This window comes from Tasmannia lanceolata, unplaced genomic scaffold, assembly GCF_043159265.1.
Source record: "Tasmannia lanceolata isolate RefF3 unplaced genomic scaffold, GAP_Taslan_0.1 ptg000003l, whole genome shotgun sequence".
Taxonomy (NCBI): domain Eukaryota; kingdom Viridiplantae; phylum Streptophyta; class Magnoliopsida; order Canellales; family Winteraceae; genus Tasmannia; species Tasmannia lanceolata.
The window spans coordinates 25,746,315-25,765,822 of NW_027518680.1; the positions used below are offsets into that span (position 1 = coordinate 25,746,315).

Below are 19,508 nucleotides of genomic sequence, written 5' to 3' on the forward strand. Positions count from 1 at the left end.
TTCTGATTGATTTGTTCTCATCAGTGGCCCGATCTCTTTCTCTTCTCCTCCTCCACAGCATCTCCTTGAATGACCTTAGTAGTAGACCCATCTTTTTGACCGATTGTTTTCTTTTCTAATTTGTAGACGAGCCAGGAAACATCGAACTTGGAGTCGATACATCAAATCTATCCTTATTGATGGTTGGGGAAGTTCCAGGGATCTTTAAACGTTCACCTTTTCAGGAAACTCTCTGTAGGAGGCTCTTTGATCGGGCTAGGCACTCTCTTTTTCTTAGTAGAGCGAGAAGGGATTGATGACTGCCCGGATTCTCCTTTCGCAGACATCTCTAACGCTTGCTCCATCAAGTCATCAACTAAAACAACTCCGGCTCTCCTTCTTGAAGCCATTGCTGTGAACAACAGCAATGAATCAAACAACAATTTATGAAAGGAAAAAGTTTCTAGACAATATAGTCAATTGGGATCATAAGGATTACCGCTGTGATCAGGAGTCTTTTCCTTCGTCCGCCTTGATTCCTTTTCTGATTTCCTCTTGTCTAATTCATCTTCAAACACAAATAGTTTATACTTCCTACGATTTTCCTCTAGTTTAAACTCATTAACATCTATGGGATTGCCCTCTGTCATTCGGTGAAATTCAAAATCTTCCTCAGGAGTAAGCCTAGGAACAAATCCTACAAGTTCCTCCAGTATCGGTTCCGAGGAAAATGGGAAAGTCCATCTAGCCTCCTCTGGAGGTTTGACAAATACATACTCGTTTTTCCTCCCTTTTATAGAAATAGAAGCTCCGATCACAATTTTGGCTCTCTTTCGTTGACCTAAATTCCACCAAGAGTTACCCTTCTTGTGGAGGCCTCATGTGAAGCATGCTCTAAATACTGGTGGGTGAGGCCGAAGCTTTTTTACCCTAGTTTGGGCTATAAATGCGAGCATATTCCTCTAGCTATTAGGATAAAGCTAGGTTGGAGCTGCTCCTAATTCAGTCAACATTTCTATTAAATAACCTGTTAAGGGAAATCGAACCCCAGCCTTGAAGGCTTCTAGATAGAAAGCTAATTCACCAGGTTTTGAACTCTTACATACATACTCGTTCCTTGAAGGAATTCGAATTTTATAGTTCTTCGGAATCCAATAGTCTTTCCTGATATTTTTCAAAGAGGATTCTTTTAAAGTACACACCGAGTCTCGGGCTTCCTTCGGGTGATAAATTTCGATTTCCTTCGGGCCCGTACTTTCTCGATAATGAAGCATCCTCGATAGAGGTATACTATCCGTCTCGTCACTTGAATTCCCTATATAATAGGCCCCATATCAACTTCCTAATGGGAAGCGGTGCCCGCTATCCTAGAAGTGTTATCATGACTTTTTCTCACTAATCTAATATTGAGGGCTCTAGAAGACCCCGATTTATTCGACCTATCCCTAGTTTTTCCCTTACTATCACTCCCTTGACTTACAAGGGGTTTGGAGGAACCTTCCCCTTCACTCTCATCTCCCATTCTCTTAATAGGAGAAGAATCTGATTCCTTCTCAAAATACAGTTCAAAGATTGGTTTTGAGAATTCGTAGCATTAGACATTGTTTTCAAAAAATAATTTCCAACACAGACCAGAGAGGAAAACTTAAAGAACGAAACAGAAGGTACTCAAAGAAAGCAAAAGAAGATGGAGAACTCACAAGAATTTTTTGTAAAAAGCTCCTAGAGATTCTCCAAAAAGCTCACTGAAAAAAATTGATGAAACTCCTGGTTTTCTCAAAAGGAAGAGATGTGAAAAACAAAGAGACGGCGTTTTAGGGTTTATTTTAGAGTTTCCTTGCGTCCGCACGCGGGAAACGTACAATCGCATTAAAAAATGGGAAATATTACACGTGGTGTTTCCGGGTTGACTCCAAAAATCGAAATATTTGATTTCCTTTTACGCGAGAAATGATTATCTGACACCATTAACTCATGAAATGACACCCCTTCCCTCGACAAAAATCAAAATTGCAAATATGAAATGTGGTAGAAATATTACAAGTAAAGCGTCAGAGTCGATACATTTATAAACCGTATGATCGTTAACCACTAGAGGGCAAATCATACTCACAATATGGAAATTTTCATTTTTCATTGATAAAAATAATAATTACAAAAGAGAAGCGGTTCATGGCCAATTTCAAAGTCTCATTTACTCTAAAACAGGAACTTATAAACGAAAAGCTCCTAACCTAATACAAGGTATCTTCATTAGATAAGACTCGGCTGACAAAAGGAAAGGCTCCCTGCTTACAGAGAGGCAGCCTCCCATTTGTTTTGCCTAACCATCGTCCACCACCCGTTTTGTCACGAGTATGCAGGGGGGAACTATGAATAGACAAAATCCAAAAAAACCTTCTCTGCGAGAACCATAAAGGTTCGGTTGCCAGAGAAGCCCAGGAGAAGGTTCCTAATGTTTGAAGCTCATTCATCAGAAGTTGCCCTGACGATCGTCCCCGAAAGCAGATCCGTCATGACTGTTGAGATGGAGCCTAAGGGATTCAATCAAATCATCTTTGGCATCCAGACGACCCACCAAGGATTCCTTCTCCACCTCCAGGTCCCATGCCTCTTTCTCCAACTCGGAGACTCTAGCTTTGAGGCTATAAACCTCATTTCTTAGCTCCAAGAGGCGAGCACCAGCAGCCTTGTGATGGAGTTCGCCCCATAGAAAGAAGAAATGAACGCATCAAGAAGTCATGAGAAGGAAGATGGTAAAAGAAAAAATATAAAGGGAGTACCTCCTTGTGGAAAAGTTGATAGCCTTCCACGAAGTCTCTCAGTGCTCCCCTTTTCACCTCTATAGGAGGAAGAGGAGAATGCTAGCTATAAGCTCCTGCTTCTTCCTTCCCTGCCCGCCTCTTCCTCGTTCTTCTTGCTATCGGCTCCGGGCCGGGTCTCTGTTCTGCTTCCTCACTCTCTCCTTTGGAGCTAAGGTCAATAATAGGGACTTCAGATTCCCTACCCCGAATAGGCAAATGAGAGTCCCAGAAGGATTTTGAAAAAAGAAGAAAGGAAGAGGAAAGATTTACACCAAAAAACTAGGAGAAGAAAAAGTTTGAAAATATAGAGAAGAAAGAAAATGGTGATACTTTTAAATAGAAGATTGGTCAAGGATCGTATCCCTTAAAGACCCATTGCCGTTTTGACACGTGGCCCCACAGGAAACACAGCAGGAATCACGCCTCATTAGTACAGAGATACTCTGTATTCATAACGAGTGCTTTTAGCCAACGTTTCGAGTTCCCAGAGGAAAGTATCGATTTCGCCCGCCGACTTACAATATTCAAACTTATCCAAGCTATCCTTCTGCTTTTCCATCGAGATTCAGACTATATACTGATACAATTGCAAGAGAATCAGCATTGAATCTTATTGATTAGAGCCGAGAATTTTGAATTCCTACTAACTACTTCTCCGATCTATAGGGAGATCAGAGTTGAGGGTAAAATTGGTTCTATCCTCTATGATTTTGACACGTGACTGAGCATGATCTGGCAGCCTAAAATAGATCACCTGTCGCCTTCCTTCCATAACAAATACCACAATTCCTTTTAAGCCACGTCAGCTCAAGTCGTTAGAGATCAGATCCCACGATCACAGATACTCTAGCTAGTAGATATACCGAATATGATCGACGTGGTAGTGGACAAATAAAAGAATGCCACGTTGATGATATACGGGAATAAGATGTATGATCCCCTCTAGTATAAAAGAGGACTCTCCCACTCATTTGAGGAAGAGAAAGTAAATAAAAAATAGAACATTGTTCTGGTGAGAGAACTTCATCTTTTATGATCTATTTTCGATCTGAAATCCGATCACCAGAAGTTATGTACTCTAACTAGTTTTCTCCTTGTTACTACTCATTCATTTGCTTTGAACCTCAAATGTATTCATTAGATTCTTGTTTAATCAGTGAAAGAATTTTGTCTTTGATCTTAGTTAATTCATAGATTTCTGTGACAATTCTCTATTAATTGTCCGATCTAGAAGCAAGAATTTAACGATAACACCTTGCAACTAATTTTCGCCAGGGCGCCCTTTAGTCTATCATTTCCCAAATAATAATCATTATACAATCGTGTGAAACATATAGTTTCTCTCTCGCTCTTGTATATAATGATGTTAAACATAATATAAAAATGGGATTTGCTAGCGTCCATCGCTGAAGGCATTTCGTGGATGGTTTATTGCATGCCAGAGCAGCAACGTCGTGAATGAAGACAAAATCTGCTGAAAAGTAAGCCTATGTGGCTGCTCTGGCATGCAACAGACAATCTGCGAAATGCTCTGGCATATACTTTCTCGAGCAATTCGTGGATGGCCTATGTGGCTGCTCTTGGTTCATCTTGGTCTACTTTCACTCCTTAGTACAGTGGGGGTCTGATAACTAATATTGCTGATGGACGCATTCTATCTAGGATATTAACGGGTATTAATTATCAAATAGGTTTTGTCCATTACCTTCGCCCCTTGGACCTTGCCACATTACACTTCCTTCGTCAACTCTTTGTCCTTTGCCTTGTCCATATTTTTGGTGCACTAGGTTTTATACTTTTTTTTATTGGAAAGAAGAAAGTCTAGCAAAAATCCTACTATCACTGCCAGGCAGGAGTCTCCTTGCCTGCATCTGTCATGGGTTCCACTGTCATTGTCATGCTTGAGTCCATGATTGCTACGACCACCACAATGGATTCTAATGAAGAGATTGAAGAAAGCTTGCCATGTACCCAGTATAGTATATATGTACATACATATAATATTTACTCACATACAATATTTACTTTAAATAACATAAATATTCACTTGTATGTGTTTTGAACAACATTTCCTAAGAAGTTACTCTCTTGTACCTTATATCACTGGATATTTTATATTAAATATTAAAAATAAGAGAGTGTAAATTAGTAGCATAGGAACTGTGCATTTAATACAGGAGTTTATATAGGCTAAAATTTTATCTGCCGATAGAATCCAAGAAATCCAATAAATCAATAATATCTAATTATCATGTCATCGTGTACATGTGGAGTTGTTGAATTGAAAACCCATCTCAATTTAATGATATAGATTTTCTCAAAACAATAAAATTAAAAATAAATCCTAATATATTTGCAACTAAGATATTGATATCCACATTTTACTATTGAAATTTCTTTACAAAAATCAAAATTGCTTGTCATTTGGCAATAAAAAATGATTTATTGGCTTTATCCAAAGCCTAACAAAGCCAAAAAAAATTGGTAAATAAAATAGAGTGTTGCTGGGGGTACCGAGAGTGGAACCCAACAAATCCCCCCATACATGCCTTAGTAGGGGTAGTTTTGCCAATTTAAGGAAAAAAAGCCAAAAAAAAAAAAACAAGGAAAATATTGCTAGCATGGCAAAAGGCTATTTGTATGGCTCCACTCTCAGTTACCTTATTATTCAATAATAGAAATCTTGCTTGATACAGTAAATTCATGCTTAATTAATTCTCTATAAGCTCAATTGTTCAACCCATGGCATTTCCAATCTTGTTTTGATTGTTCCAAATACAAGTGAATTTGCTACGAATGTGTTTGCTCATAAGTTGTAGATCTTTATATGTATTTGAGAAAATCAAAGGAGCTTGGATCAAGGCAATTGGAGCCAAAATGGAGTATCAATCAAGCCTGAAGAAGTCTTAGAAGATCCAAGTTTGCAATGGACATGAAGTGAAGAAGCTAACTTGAAGACCTTTGATGTTTCAAGTGCATTAGAATGTAAAAGTCCAATTCCTTGCATAGGTTCATAAGAGGTATTAAGGAGACATTAATAAGGTCTCAAATGACACAAAATATAAGAAAAACCTCTTTGACCAAAGCCCTTAAGTACAGGAAAAAGAGAAGCATCGAATTGGCACATACTTAGTTGACTATTAATCATAATCATAGGCAAATTGGTCCAAATAATTTTCATATATTTCTGAAAATATTTTTATTAGATAGATATCATTCTTTCCAATTCCGTAGAATACAAGAACGTCAAAATCCGATAAGAAATGAATGAGATAAGAATTTTACAAGCTGACGACAAAAATACGTTGAAAAACTAGATTTTGTTTGTCCTTTTTGTTAGGGCGCCCGAAGCAAACTGTTAGGGCACCCGGACACCTTCATAGGGAGCCCAAAGGTCTTCTGAAGATCATCTGAGATGACCTTTGGGAAGCCTATAAGGGCTAGTTTTGGCTTCTTTGCTCTATATAAGGGTTCCTTAACCCTCCAAACTCAATTCTAACACTCCTAAGCCTACTTGGAACATATTTTGAGTTAGAAAAACCACCTTGGTGCCTCTCTTGAGATCTTTACAGAGGATTGGACATAGGAATAAATTTGTATATCTTTCTTGATTCTCTCGCACCCTTCCAAAGGCATTTTGATTTCTTCTTTCTTTTATCAACCATTGTATTTGGCAAGTGTTTGGAGACGCAAAGCCATCTCCAAGAGCGAGTGTTGAAGACGTTAAGCTATCTTCATTGTACCAAACTACATTTAGTGGGTTGCCTCAAGGAGCTAAACTTGTGAAGAGTAGATAAGGTCTTGTTTTGATCGAACAGCTATAAATCTTGGCGTGCATTGTCTATTTTCATCTTCCTCTATCTTCTCCTTACTTTGGTGATTGATAACATCTAACCTTTACTTAGTTTTATTTCTTATTAAATAACAAGGATTACATTATTTTGGAAAACTAAGTTTGATTTGCAAAAAAAGATTTTACTACCCTTCCCCCTCCTGGGTTTACTATTGGGATTTCACTCGGTCTCTCTTGTACTCTAAATGAATGTGTCTATAATAATGTGTTGAGGGATGAATAAAAAAAATTCATGATACTCCATTAATCATTCAGTCCATGTCCTCAATTGATGTTCCATATAGAAAAAAGAGAACATAAAAGCGATTTCAAGTGTAATTTTCATTATTGCTTGAAAAAAAAGTATATAATAACAAATAAACAGCTTAATTAATTAATACTATTACTTGGGGAAAGATGATATCTCACATCATTATGTGCTGATTTCTTCCATATATACAACCAAATAAAAGTGAATTTCTATATTTGTGTGTTGTGAGAATTCTTATGCAGGGGATTTCTATAGGGAAATGATATCACCACTACCGTATTTTGATGATCGCACTCATCACTTTATTAAAATGTACGGTATGGCCCACACCATAGGATGATCCAAACTGTCCATTAGATGGGCCACAGCCTAAATAGGTTGTGCCCTAAAAAATCATTTCCATAGGTTGATCCTAACCCTCCGATCTATGGAAATGATCTAATAGATCGGAGGGTTAGGATCAACCTATGGAAATGATTATTTGGGCACAACCTATTTAGGCTGTCGCCCATCTAATGGACGGTTTGGATCATCTTATGGTGAGGGCCATACCGTACTTTTTCATAAAGTGAGGTTTGCTATCATCAAAATACGGTAGTGGTGATATCATTTCCCTTTCTATATTTATTTGTGGTGAGAATTCTCCTTGCAATGATTTTATTTTTCAATGTTGGGATTTGCCAGCCTCCTTTGCGGAAAGCAGCTTCTCGCCCATCTTTTGCATGTGATGACAGCCATCTATGTTGACTCTTGACAGTTTTGTCTTATTAGGTGTGGTGGCTGTCATCACATGCAAAGGTGGGGCGAGAAGGAGGCTGACAAATCCCTTACGTTTATATTTCCTATTGCACTTTGTCTGGGCCCAACCAAAAAAATACATGGCGCTCTCAAATACACCGAGAGTGAGTGGCCAAACTAAACGCTCTGATGTCATGCCACGTGTCATCAAAGGATACCTGGGCAGCTTATCTGAGAGCCGTCTCGGCGTATTTATCGGGTGTTCCCTGACTAAACAGGTGGAATTTTAAAGGGAGTAAAAAGCTTGAAAAGGTCAGAGACAAAAACGTTCATAAGATCATGACTCGGGACTCAACTCACTCGGATGCTAGAACGAGTCATATTCACTCATGTAGTTGGCAGATATATCTACTACTATATAACTAGAGAAAAAATGAATTTCTGTTCTTTTTCTCTAAGATTTACACATCAACATTACTCTTTTAGCATTAACCCCTTTGCTGATATCTAATATCTATCTCTATAACTGATGGGGTGCGATAACACAGCAGCCTGTTAGCTTCCAACACGTGGCTAGAGGAGGGCCCACCGCAGGACCCTTGTCGGCAGGGGTAGTTTGGTAATTCCCTCGGGGTGGGTGAACCTGAACCTATAGCCGGTCGACACCTGCGTTGGAGGCATTAACTCCCCCACCTACCCCAAACTTTCCTTATAAAAAGGCTTCCAAAGCTCATTAATCGGGTATTGAATTCTCATCCACCACTCTTAAAAACTCCCTCTTCACTCCGGCTCATATTGACTTGAGTGTCGAAGGGCCTGTCCGGAGTACACTCCGGGTCGGTCATTCTGACCTCGTTTGCTTCTGTGCAGCACACAGTTCATCCGGACTCTATTTCCTTCATTTCAGCTCCTCGGGCCCTCAAGCTTGGCTCTTACGTCACTATCATATCTGTTAACTAATTTCGGGCCTAACAGATTGGCGCCATCCGTGGGACCCCTGAACTAAAGGCTGTTCCAACCACTTCACAAAAATGGCAGGACGCAAGAGTGCGCGGGTGCCAACTGCACGGACCACCCGAGCCGTGCTACCCGGCAGGACTCGAAGTGAGCGACTCGCTTCGCTGGTAGTGGCAGCTTCCGCCACGGCTGAACAGAAACAGCCTCGCTCCGTAAACCTTAACTCCATGCCGACTCCAGAGCAAGTCCAAGCTCTCTTTCAACAGATGACCGCTCTCGTTGGTTAGTACCAGCAGCTGCTCCAGGCGCCCCCCCCCCAACCTCCTACGGAAGCTCCACAACCTGTCCTAGAAAGGCCAGAAATCCACAGGTGAGAGTCGTCGCGCCGTAGTAAAGACCGGACTCACCATTCCCTCGGACAAGTCCGTCACCCCATAGCCAGGCATGCGCAGACAGAGCCGCACCGCCGTCGGAGGTCTAGGTCTCGCTCTGCGCAAAGGCGCCGAGCTCATGAAGAGCGCGCGCCACAGGCAAAATCAGGGTCACGTCGTCGGAGTCCGGAGAGCCACTCTGGCTCCGCAGCAGGCCAATCCGTGGGGAGAAACAGGTCACCAGAACATAAAGATGACCCGATGATGCGAAGGATAGAAGAGATGGGCCACAGAATCGAAGAGCTGGCTAAGGATCAAAGCCGGCCTGTGTCTAGGGCGTTCTCGAGCAGAACGCCGTTCACCGACGATGTGATGGGCGCCCCAGCACCCAGGTGGTTTAAAATGCCAGCTATCCCGCAATATGATGGGACCACTGACCCCGTCGACCACTTGGAGACGTTCCGGACATTGATGCTCCTCCACGGTGCGTCAGACAGTTTCCTCTGTAGAGCATTCCCGACGACCCTCACAGGTGCAGCTAGGGATTGGTACTCAAGGATCCGACCGAACTCCATCAACAACTTTGATGACTTCGGGGAAGACCTGGTCCGCCACTTCATGAGCAGCCGCAGGCCAAGGAAAACAACAGCATCCCTGATGACCTTGCGGCAGGAGGATAATGAACCTCTCAAAGCCTTCGTCAGCCGCTTCAACAGGGAGGCACTCCAAGTGCCAGATTTGGACCCCTCGGCCGCTACGAACGCACTTCTCGCGGGTGCTAGATCAAATGATTTCCGCCAAGCAGTGGCCCGCCGGAATCCTCACTCCCTAGCAGACTTAATGTCCGGGGCAGAGGAGTACATATCTGTAGAAGAGACACTGGCAGCTCTGGATTCGAGTCGGAGGAGAACCTCTGATGACAGGAACCAAGACAGGCACCATGCTAAGCAGCGCAGGGACGATAAGGTTGTCAGAAGGGACAAATCCCCACACAGGAGGGAGGAAAACTTCACCCCTCTCAACACCTCCCGAAGGCATATCCTGGCGGCCATCAGCGGAGAAGAGTTCATAAAATGGCCAACTCCAATGATCTCCAAGGGAAACAGGAGAGACAAGTCAAAGTACTGCCGGTTCCACAGGGACCACGGACACGATACAGACGATTGCCGACAGCTGAAGGAGGAGATCGAGCAGTTAATCAGCAGGGGCTACTTGAAAAAATATGTCCGGAGTGACACCCGCGGGAGTGACGTCAAGGAGAAGGGTCCCCAGGGCCGAAGCCCTCGGCGGTCTCAACCGCCCCCAGTCCGAAGACAATCTCCATCGCCGCCCAGTCCACCGCCAGAAGCACACTGCTCCCAACCAAGAGGAGTCATTGGCACAATCATGGGCGGTCCGGAGGCTGGAGGCACCTCCTCCGCTGCTCGGAAAGCATATGCACGCCGAGTCAATGCCGTGCATGCATGCAGTAAGAAAACGAAGACGGAGAATGAGATCTCCTTCTCGGACGCGGACCTTGACGGCCTGATATTACCACATGACGACGCCCTAGTCCTGACTATGCTCGTCGCAAACTGGGAGTTGAAGAAAATCCTGGTAGACAGCGGGAGCTCAGCCGACATTCTGTACTATCACGCCTTCGAAAGAATGATGATAGGTGACGACCGCTTAATGCCGGCGAACTCAGATCTCTTCGGCTTTTCAGGAGAAGTAGTCAAGGTTGAGGGACAAATCGAGCTTCCTGTCCTCGTCGGAGAGCCGCCCTGCCAAGCCTTCGCCATGGTCAACTTCCTAGTAGTGAGGGCCACCTCGGTCTATAACGCTATTTTAGGACGGCCTGGCCAGAACCTGATCCGCGCCGTCGCGTCTGCTTATCACCAGAAGATGAAGTTCATAACGCCCAATGGCGTGGGAGAAGTTCGAGGAGACCAGCCGCAATCTAGGGAATGTTACGCAATGGCGCTTAAGGGCAGAAATGCGACGGAGTCGTTGCCAATCGAGCTACTGGACCTGAGGGACGAAGCTCAGGGAACTCAGCCCGCCGAAGACCTTGTCTCCGTCCCCCTGTGCGAGAACGATGATGAAAAGGTAGTCCAGATCGGCTCCTCTCTTGACGACGGCGCCCGGCACAGCCTCGCCCAGTTCCTCCAGGACAATGCAGATGTCTTTGCATGGGCCCCCACGGACATGCCCGGCATCAACCCGGAGGTCAGTTCGCATAGACTAGGTGTCGACCCGACCTGCAGGCCGGTGAAGCAGAAGAAGAGACACTTCGCCCTCGAAAGGCAGATGGCGATCAGAGAAGAGGTGGAGAGACTCCTAAGAGCTGACTTCATTCGAGAAATCCAATACCCGGACTGGCTGGCAAACGTAGTCCTGGTGAAAAAGGCCAATGGGAAATGGGGAACCTGCGTTGACTTCACGGATTTGAATAAAGCCTGTCCCAAGGACAGCTACCCGCTCCCAAAAATCGATCAGCTCATCGATGCCACCGCAGGTCACGAATTACTCAGCTTCATGGACGCCTTCTCTGGATATAACCAGATCAGAATGTATGAGTCAGATATCCCGAAGACCTCCTTCGTAACGGACCAGGGGACCTACTGCTACCGTGTCATGCCCTTTGGCCTGAAAAATGCTGGGGCCACGTATCAAAGGCTTGTAAACAAACTCTTCCGGAATCAGATTGGCCGCAACATGGAAGTATATGTCGACGACATGCTGGTCAAAAGCCTAAGCTCGCAAGATCATGTCTCCAATCTAGAAGAAACGTTTCAAGTCCTGAGAGACAATAAGATGAAGCTCAATCCCACCAAGTGCACTTTCGGGGTCAGCTCGGGAAAGTTCCTGGGGTTTATGGTCAGCCAGAGAGGGATAGAGGCCAATCCAGAAAAAATCAAGGCCGTGGTGGAGCTCGCTCCGCCGAAAACCATCAGAGAAGTGCAGCGACTGACGGGGATGATAGCCGCGCTGGGGCGCTTCGTCTCAAAATCTGCAGAAAGGTGTCTCCCTTTCTTCAACGCCGTCAAAGGCCTCAAAACCTCGCCCTGGACAGAGGAGTGCCAAACCTCCTTCGAGGAGCTGAAGCAATATTTGTCCTCTCCACCGCTATTGACAAAACCGGAGCCCGGTGAGGAGCTAATCTTGTATCTATCTATAAGCCCCCTGGCTCTGGCTGCGGTCCTAGTTCGTGAAGAGCGCAGCCAACAAAAACCGGTCTACTACGTTAGCAAAGCCTTGCACGACGCTGAAATAAGGTACCAGCGGGTCGAGAAATTGGCTTACGCGCTGGTGATGGCGGCCAGGAAGTTGAGACCGTATTTCCAAGCTCATACGATAAAGGTCTTAACTGACCAGCCGCTTAGACAAGTCCTCCACAAGCCAGACACTTCGGGACGACTGGTTAAATGGGCCGTGGAACTGAGTGAATTTGACATCCGATACATGCCCAGGCCCGCGATCAAGGCTCAAGTATTGGCAGATTTCATAGCTGAATGCTCCATCCCCCAGCAGATCACCGAACCTGAAATCGCCCAAGCCCCAGCAGCGAAAGGTGCTATTACAGCCGGAGAACCAGCAGAAGATGGAGCCAGAGCAGGAACCATCCCCCTGCCACCAGTTGAGCATGATCCTTCAATCGCCGAATCACTTTGGGAAGTGCACGTGGACGGATCCTCAAACAAGGCTGGTTGCGGAGCCGGTCTGGTTTTAACCGAGCCGGACGGTTTCGCACTAGACTACGCCTTGAGGTTCGGATTTCGCGCTTCCAACAATGAGGCTGAGTATGAAGCACTCCTCGCCGGGATGAATCTCGCAGTCCAGACTGGAGCCCAGAGATTGAAAGCTTACTGTGACTCCCAGTTGGTCGCCAACCAGATCCAAGGTATATACGAAGCCCGCGACGAGCGAATGATTAAATACCTCTCCTAGGTCCGGCAACTATCCTCCAAGTTCAGAAGTTTTGAGGTCGTCAGAATGCCCAGAGCGGACAACACAAAGGCAGATGTACTGTCCAAGCTGGCCGCATCCGGATACACGACTCTCGCGAATATATGCATGGAGTTCCTACAGGCCTCCAGTATCGAAAGAAAGGCTGCTGAGATAATGCAGGTGGAACACGAGCCCTGCTGGATGGACGAGATCGTCGACTACCTGCGTAGTGGGAAACTGCCTGAGGCCAAGAGAGAAGCGCGCAAGGTGATCCAAAGAGCAGCCCGTTTTTCACTGGATGGCGAGAACTTGTTCAAAAGATCCTATACTCTCCCATACTTAAAGTGTCTCCGGCCCAGCGACGCCACGTACGCCCTGCAGGAGACACACGAAGGTATTTGCGGGGAGCACCTGGGGGGCAAAGCCCTGGCGATCAAAGTCCTGCTGAGAGGTCTGTACTGGCCGACGTTGAGACAAGACGCGCTGACCCTGGTAAAGAGATGCGAGAAATGCCAAAAGTTCTCCCCCACCATTCATCAGCCCGCTGTATCTATGGCCCCAATCATCAGCCCGCTACTCTTTGCGATTTGGGGGATGGATATCTTGGGCCCCTTCCCACCGGCCTCCGAAAGGCGCACCTTCGTAGTGGTGGCCATTGATTATTTTACCAAATGGGTGGAGGCTGAACCTCTAACCCAGATCACCGAACAGAATGTACAGAACTTCTTCTGGAAATCAGTAGTCTGCAGATTCGGGATTCCTCGCGCCTTGATAACAGACAACGGCAAACAGTTCAACTGCCGAAACTTTTGGAAGTTTTGCTCCGACCTGAAAATTGAGCAGAGGTTCACCTCCGTAGCACACCCACAGACCAACGGGCAGACAGAAGTCACAAACCGAATCCTACTGCAAGGGATCAAGAAAAGACTGGATGAAAAAGTTGGTCGATGGGCAGATGAGCTCTATCACGTCCTATGGGCTTATCGCACCACCCCGCGCACACCAATGGGTGAGTCTCCATTCAACCTGTCCTTCGGAACAGAGGCGGTAATACCTGTCGATGTAGGCACCCCGTCCGCCAGAATTTCCAACTTCAACGAACAGCTCAACGGTGACGGGCTCCGCGCGAATCTTGACTTATTAGAGGAGGCCAGAGAAGAATCCCGAATAAGAGTCGCCGCTTACAAGCAGAAAGTATCCTGCTATCATGACTCGAAGGTACGCCCTAGAGAGTTTCGAGTTAGAGATCTGGTCTTAAGGAAAGCTGCCATCTCCCAACCCAAGAAGGCCGGAAAGCTTTCCCCAACCTGGGAGGGGCCTTACCGAGTAAAAGAGGTGATTCGCCCGGGAAGTTATAGACTGGAAACACTAGAGGAACAACTACTACCTCATGCCTGGAACTCGAAGAACCTTCGCAAATATCATCAGTAGCGAAGTAGCCGGCACACAAAAAACTTTGTAAATGTCTCCTGAATGTGAATGAAAGAACCTTTTCTTTTTTACAAATGCCTTCGTGTCCGTCAGATTTCGAAACCCCGTTCACTAAAACTAGGGTACTCGACGTTTGGTTCGCCACGGCTCGTCTCCACAAAGACCGGGAGCTCACTCCTGGTCCGGAACCAGCCCGGATGCAAAAACCAAAGCTCCCTCGAAACCCAGTTCACTAAAACTAGGGTACTCGACGTTTGGTTCGCCACGGCTCGTCTCCACAAAGACCGGGAGCTCACTCCTGGTCCGGAACCAGCCCGGATGCAAAAACCAAAGCTCCCTCGAAACCCAGTTCACTAAAACTAGGGTACTCGACGTTTGGTTCGCCACGGCTCGTCTCCGCAAAGACCGGGAGCCCACTCCTGGTCCGGAACCAGCCTGGATGCAAAAACCAAAGCTCCCTCGAAACCCAGTTCACTAAAACTAGGGTACTCGACGTTTGGTTCGCCACGGCTCGTCTCCGCAAAGACCGGGAGCCCACTCCTGGTCCGGAACCAGCCCGGCTGTAAAAAACAAAGCTCCTTCGAAACCCAGTTCACTAAAACTAGGGTACTCGACGTTTGGTTCGCCACGGCTCGTCTCCGCAAATATCGGGAGTCCACTCCTAAGTCCATGACTCCTACCTAGAGCGATAGCTACGCATCGTACGAAAAAGCAGTGTAAACTAGAGACGGACAAGCATAGAAGAGGTAGACAAACAAAAGTTCTTTCCATTCATATGTTGGGGCCTCAGAGGACCATTACAAAAAAAAGACGCCTCAACGGGCTGTTACAAAAAGGGAGTTGGGCCTCCAAGGGGCCGTTACAAAAAGGAATCAAGAAATCGCCAAAAAAGGGGAGAAAAAGAACTCAAGGCGCCTCATTGCCCCCATCCCGCGCTGAATCTGCCCCCGGGGGCAAGAGTGCGTCAGCTGCGGCCGGCTCCTCGCCAGTGAGTGTCGGTGGATCAGGTATAACCATCCTCGACAGGTCAACGCCCGGATTAGAATCCTTGACCTGCCCAAGGCAGTCAAAAAACCCTATCTTGTAGGCCTCACTGGATAGAAGAAGGAGTTCGTCCTCCTTCTCCTGAACGGCAGTCGCCTGCCTCGATAGGGCTCTCTCCCTCTGAGCGTTGAGGGCTTCCGTCGCTTCCTCCTTCTGCGCGGCCAGCTGAGCGGCAAAATCCTCTCTCAACCGCTTGATCTCGTCGGCAGATTTTTCGACGGACTTCTTCAGCTCCTTCGCCTCTCTTTTCAGCTTCCCATTTTCCTCCTCAGACTTGGTTATAGCATCAGAGAATTTCTTACTCTTCCCCCGAAGATCATTGAAGTACACTCCGATCTATAAAATACAGATGAGCAAGTGTTAACACAAGCAAACGAAGTAGAAGGCGAACAAAGAATGAGCGTACTCGTCAGCCATCTTACCTGATAAAGAGAAGAAAATACGGCCTCTTCGGCCGTAGCTGGCGGCTCGTGGAGAACTTGTTGCTTGTCTTTGTCAAGAATACATTTCGTTTGAATCTCTACAGCCACCCGGCTCTCTCCAAGGCCAGTATCAGTCTTTTGGACGGCTCAGTTCGGCCGAAAAACGTTATCACCGGACCTCGCCGGGGGTGGGAGCGTGCCAGCAGATGTCGCCACGGTCCTTCAGGACCCTGCGCCCCGGCCGGATGAACTCACCAGTTTCACTGAACTCTTGGCCTTGGGCAGGGGCGGCGCGTCCTGGGTTGGAGCCGGACTCGCCGTCTCTAGGGCCTTCCTTTTCTGGCCCTGACGGACCGTCCCGAAGGCCCCCTTCCTCATCTTATCGACTAACGACTGCTGCTACATCTCTGAAAAATAGACGAAAACAAAACCAGTCAGAGACAAAAAAAAGAAAGAAAGGGGAGAGACGAATTTTAAAGGAGGCTATCTACGTACGTGCCCGGGTCGCAGTACTAAGGCCCAACCCAACCAAAACCTCTTCCCCCTGGAAGTCTGAAAAATCAGCAGGCCCTCCCGGTCCAGCACCTCCCGAAGTAGAGCGAGGGTTCTCGCATCTTCACCCTCAAGGAACGGCTTGCGACTCATCGCGACTGTATCCGGGGTTCCCCATTTCAAAGGGACCGGCCAAGGCTCGCTGGACTCCGCATCCTCGACGTAAAAGAACCTGTTCCTCCACAGGTGTATGGAGGAGGGAATGCCAGTGATCATTTTTATCTCTGGACGCTGGCTAATGTAAATCCAACCCCCACCCTTGTGCTTCTTCAATTGCGCACACGCGCGGAACAACGGTACTGATAAGTCCTTCTGAAGCCGGCCCCGAATGAGGTATACAAACCCCGTGAGCACCCTCCATGAGTTCGGCGCCACCTGGGCCGGGGCCAGCCCGTAATGCTGAAGCACCGAAGCGAAGAAGGGGTGTAGAGGAAATCGGAGTCCGGCCCTCAGTGACTCGTCATATATGCAAATATCGGAGCTTTCGTTACAGGCTCTATCTCCCTCCGTCGCCTCCCTCAGTCCAAACCTGGATGGGATGCAGTACTTATCCCTAATCACTGCCATGGCGGACTCGTCCAGGTAGTTCTCCTCATTGAGAGCCTGTATGTTGTATGTAGGATTGGCATCCATACGGGCCCGTGCCACGACCTCAACGGCCCGGCCCGGGTGAAACATTGTGGACGCCTCGCCGGCGTCACTACCAACACTCCCCCCTTGTGGGACGTAGCTATCCGTCAGAAGCAGAGCGGTGTTCAGGTCCAATATCGCCTCGTCCTCCCCTCCTCATCACTACCTATAACAGTCACACTCGCCATTTTCGGGGCCGGTGACCAGGTAGGCCTATCCTCGGTCCTAATCAATGATCTAGACCCTGAACTACTAGAAGACGACTCCCCCGAACCGGACTCAGAACTAGAGCTACTAGACATGAAAGCAGGAAAAGAAATGAATGAGATGCGCTCAAGAAAAATTACCGGATCACACTGAATGCTCCTGAATCCACCGCCGTTCACAAAAACTACACGGCCCGAACTGACCTTCGCCGAACTGGGCTTCGCCGAACCGACAGAGAAAAAAGAGGGGGAGAAGGAGGAGAAGTAAAAAGTGAAAATGAGAAGGTAAAACCCACTCTTATATAGATTTCTCTGAGGCGGTGTGCATTAAATGAAGGGCACACGTCTCGAGGACGCCCGAGTGGTGCCACGTGTCTTTTATTAATGGCGGGCACAAACTTCGAGACGAGTTCCAAGCAGTCCGGCCCAAGCCGGACTGTGTCGTTGAACGACAAAAAGCAGTCCGGCCCAAGCCGGACTAGATATGGCGCGTTTCGCAAAAGGACAAAAAGCAGTCCGGCCCAAGCCGGACTGGGTCGCTGAACGACAAAAAGCAGTCCGGCCCAAGCCGGACTGGATATGACGCGTTTCGCAAAACGACAAAAAGCAGTCCGGCCCAAGCCGGACTGGATATGGCGCGTTTCGCAAAACGACAAAAAGCAGTCCGGCCCAAGCCGGACTGGATATGACGCATTTCGCAAAACGACAAAAAGCAGTCTGGCCCAAGCCGGACTGGGTCGCTAAACGACAAAAAGCAGTCCGGCCCAAGCCGGACTGGATATGACGCGTTTCGCAAAACGACAAAAAGCATTCCGGCCCAAGCCGGGCTGGGTCGCTAAACGACAAAAAGCAGTCCGGCCCAAGCCGGACTGGATATGGCGCGTTTCGCAAAACGACAAAAAGCAGTCCGGCCCAAGCCGGATTGACAAAGATCCGGACTGCCTCCAATTTCCGGACTGCCCCAGATTCCGGACTGCTCCAAGATCCGGACTGCCTCCAGAATCCGGACTGCCTCCATTTCCGGACTGCTCCCAATTCCGGACTGCTCCAAAATCCGGACTGCCCCAGATTCCGGACTGCTCCAAGATCCGGACTGCCTCCAGAATCCGGACTGCCTCCATTTCCGGACTGCTCCCAATTCCGGACTACTCCAAAATCCGGACTGCCCCAGATTCCGGACTGCTCCAAGATCCGGACTGCCTCCAGAATCCGGACTGCCTCCATTTCAAGACTGCTCCCAATTCCGGACTGCTCCAAAATCCGGACTGCCCCAGATTCCGGACTGCTCCAAGATCCGGACTGCCTCCAGAATCCGGACTGCCTCCATTTCCGGACTGCTCCCAATTCCGGACTGCTCCAAAATCCGGACTGCCGCAGATTCCGGACTGCTCCAAGATCCGGACTGCCTCCATTTCCGGACTGCTCCCAATTCCGGACTGCTCCAAAATCCGGACTGCCACAGATTCCGGACTGCCTCCAATTTTCGGACTGCTCCAAAATCCGGACTGCCCCAGATTCCGGACTGCTCCAAGATCCGGACTACCTCCAGAATCCGGACTGCCCCCAGAATCCGGACTGCCTCAATTTCCGGACTGCTTCATATTCAGGACTGCCACAGGCCAAGCCTCGACCACTTCCAATCGGAAGCGTACTCTACCACATTTCCCCAAGTCACCATAATAACTTGGAGAACTGGGGGGCAACTGATGGGGTGCGATAACGCAGCAGCCTGTTAGCTTCCAACACGTGGCTAGAGGAGGGCCCACCGCAGGACCCTTGTCGGCAGGGGTAGTTTGGTAATTCCCTCGGGGTGGGTGAACCTGAACCTATAGCCGGTCGACACCTGCGTTGGAGGCATTAACTCCCCCACCTACCCCAAACTTTCCTTATAAAAAGGCTTCCAAAGCTCATAAATCGGGTATTGAATTCTCATCCACCACTCTTAAAAACTCCCTCTTCACTCCGGCTCATACTGACATGAGTGTCGAAGGGCCTGTCCGGAGTACACTCCGGGTCGGTCATTCTGACCTCGTTTGCTTCTGTGCAGCACACAGTTCATCCGGACTCTATTTCCTTCATTTCAGCTCCTCGGGCCCTCCAGCTCGGCTCTTACGTCACTGTCATATCTGTTAACCGATTTCGGCCGATTTCGGGCCTAACAATAACCATTAACCCCTTTGCTGATATCTAATATTTATCTCTATGAGAAATTATTCGAGGGTAAAATCGTAATCTACATACGAAAAGTACCGACCCGGGTACCTGTTTATGACAATTACGAAAAAAACTACCAAGAAGATGTAAAGACATATGACAATGATGAAAGAACTACTTATGACAC

The 19,508-nt window shown here is 47.4% G+C and overlaps 1 protein-coding gene across 1 annotated transcript; it reads left to right on the forward strand.

The window, feature by feature from the left end:
• The first annotated feature begins 9,234 nt into the window (after positions 1 to 9,234).
• Positions 9,235 to 10,666, forward strand: LOC143868724 (uncharacterized). The gene is made up of 4 exons (XM_077376212.1): positions 9,235 to 9,500; positions 9,669 to 9,986; positions 10,092 to 10,548; positions 10,658 to 10,666. Exons 1-4 carry the CDS (start codon positions 9,235 to 9,237, stop codon positions 10,664 to 10,666), a joined length of 1,050 nt encoding a protein of 349 aa, XP_077232327.1.
• Positions 10,667 to 19,508: the final 8,842 nt, after the last annotated feature.

What these genes read in the sequence shown, in the direction of transcription:
- LOC143868724 (XM_077376212.1), top strand. Translation starts at nt 9,235, where the DNA reads ATGGGCCACAGAATCGAAGAGCTGGCTAAGGATCAAAGCCGGCCTGTG. An exon ending in ACAGGTGCAGCTAGGGATTG is followed by an intron (nt 9,501 to 9,668) that starts GTACTCAAGGAT and finishes CCGCTTCAACAG; the next exon opens with GGAGGCACTCCAAGTGCCAG. An exon ending in CCTCTCAACACCTCCCGAAG is followed by an intron (nt 9,987 to 10,091) that starts GCATATCCTGGC and finishes CCGGTTCCACAG; the next exon opens with GGACCACGGACACGATACAG.